This window comes from Austrofundulus limnaeus, unplaced genomic scaffold, assembly GCF_001266775.1.
Source record: "Austrofundulus limnaeus strain Quisiro unplaced genomic scaffold, Austrofundulus_limnaeus-1.0 Scaffold946, whole genome shotgun sequence".
NCBI classification, from domain to species: domain Eukaryota; kingdom Metazoa; phylum Chordata; class Actinopteri; order Cyprinodontiformes; family Rivulidae; genus Austrofundulus; species Austrofundulus limnaeus.
The window spans coordinates 106,237-108,518 of record NW_013953348.1 but is presented as its reverse complement, the minus strand read 5'-3'; the positions used below and the strand labels follow the sequence as shown (position 1 = coordinate 108,518).

General features: G+C 41.2%; 1 protein-coding gene across 1 annotated transcript in view; it reads left to right on the top strand.

Moving 5' to 3' along the window:
- The window catches only part of LOC106533441 (fibroblast growth factor 12), a 13,030-nt gene extending 12,463 nt beyond the window's left edge, over positions 1–567 (top strand). Inside the window, exon 5 of the mRNA XM_014029729.1 lies at positions 183–567. Coding sequence (XP_013885183.1) covers positions 183–334 — 152 coding nt within the window. The 3' untranslated portion in view covers positions 335–567. The remainder of the gene's footprint in view (positions 1–182) is intronic.
- The last annotated feature ends 1,715 nt before the right edge of the window (positions 568–2,282 follow it).

The following is a 2,282-nucleotide window of genomic DNA, read 5'->3' as shown; positions in this document are numbered from 1 at the left end:
TACTTTGTATCTTACATGTAAGACTCTTTTATTAGAAGTAAACAAACAATACTTTTTCTAAACGTGGGAGTGAGTTGAAGGCATAGCATCCACACAGTGAGACATGCTGTAAATGTGAAGTATGCATCAGAAGAAACATCAGGAGCTCATGAAGGTATTAAAGTTGTTTTCCTCCTCTGTAGTCTGCATGTACAAGGAGCCATCCCTGCACGAGCTCGAGGAGAAGCTGCTGAAGTCGTCACGAAGCCCGACGCTGAACAGCGGCCGAGCCAGGAGCCTGGACCGACCGGTGCGGCGGGGCGCCGACTCCTCCACAGAGCGGGAGGGGTCGTAGCCTGCAGCAACCCCCGCAGGAGGAGGTTGAGAAGGAGGAGAACTCCCATTTTACTCTCCTTCTGCTCAGCAACTACAACCACTCAACAACAACAACCACCAACAACGACAAAGAAAACAAAGTAAAAAGAAGCTTAAAAATTGGGGAAAAATTCTTCTTGCTTGTGAAGAAATATTTGAAGTCGGCAGGGGACGAACGAGGGGGAGGAGTTTGCTTGAAAATAAAAATAATCAGGACAACGATGATGGAGATTTACATTTTATGCAAAAAGTCCTGCTGAGATGGTGCCAGGAGGCTAGCACACCTACTCTTCATCAACACATTGTAATCATCATATCCTTCACAAACATGACAAAATGTTTGCCGAGTCAAGCGAGCGCTGAGAACTCTAAAGCTTTAAGCCATTTAGAAATTTCACTTCCTGTCCTTTCTTAATGAATGCTGAAACGTTCGCACTTTTCACACGCTGTGCTTCTTCTTCTTCCTGTTGTTCCGTCCAATCAGGAGGAGCAGAGTCTCTGTTTTGTCTTCTTTAGCTGCTGCATCCTGTTTGATTTTTGTTGAGTTTTTATGGGTTGTTGTAGGTTRATTCACAGACACTGCCGATTTAAAAACAAAAAGCCTAGAAGGGAACAAGTCCAGAAAGTCTTCTGTTCAGAACCAGACTGTCTCCTCTGAATGAGGTCTGTTAGCTAACCTGTTTCATGGTGTCACACATGAGAGGATCAGAGTCACCTTCTTATAGCTGACTGTCTTTGATGCAGCGTGAAATGACCCTAACGGTATGTTACCCTGATTACAAAGAGTCACAATCGTCATCAGAGTGATTTTTATCTTTCCTCACAGTTTATGCTCTCAGCTCATTTCTCTGAAAATCATCTTCAAGGTTTGARGTCTCAACAGAACTCTTCATCTGAAAGGAAGGGAAAACTAGAGGTCAGAGATTCATATTTTTAAAAATTATCAGGACTTATTTTGGCTGTAGGCAGAAATACGTCAAACCAACTTTAATCCTTTTACTGCCATCAAAATGACCCAAAGCRTTTTGTCCTAACTCTGATGTTTGTTCTGATTAATGTGTTGTAACAACACTAGCCTGGTCCTCACCTTCCTACGCAGCTCCGCTCAWRTCTAGTTTCCTTCACCGCTCCGTCTGGGACTCCTCCCACAGACAAGGAATTCTTCAGAAAGATTTCATTCAGGCCAATCAGAGAACAGAAGGAGGAGTTTTGAATTACGTCGATGCTCTGCGCAGTGTCTGCTAGTTATTTTATCATACAGCAGTGGAGGAAGTGAATGAAGCCAGTCTGTGTTGATAAGGCTTCAAATTAAATTAAATTAGTCTGACAAAGCAGCAGCTCTCATTTAGTCGTCTCGTTCGGATCGGTACTTCTCTCTCAGTAGGGTTGTTTACAGCTCACGCAATTTCTGGTTAGCTTATTAGCTTAGCCTCCTTCACAGCAGAGCTAGCATGCACATACACTGCAGCCAACTGATCCAATCATTTTAAACTTCAGCAGAGGCCACGCCTCCAGCAAGAATCACTTCTCTGTAGCTGAGAGTGCAGACCCTTGTATAAAGCAAAGCAAAAGACAAGGGTCCGGTTTTAACCAGGCTATGAGAATATTACTATCAGCATAAAACTGGATATCTTGAAATTCAACAGAAATTATTCAGATAATTGTAGATTGTTTTTATTAGTTGGTAAACTTGTCTTTTGTTTTGACATCTCAGAATAAAATCTATTGTTTTATTTATATTTGAGAAAATGAAAGGAGCACAAATTCATGCTCAAATAGTAACTGATTTACTCCATTCTCTACACTTATAAAAAGCTTTTAATACAAAGTTTACAAACAGGATAAAAGAAATTATTTGAAGTTATTTTTTTCTATTGCTACAGAGAAGCTTACATTTATCTGTTAAGCAAATGTACTTCCCCATTTTG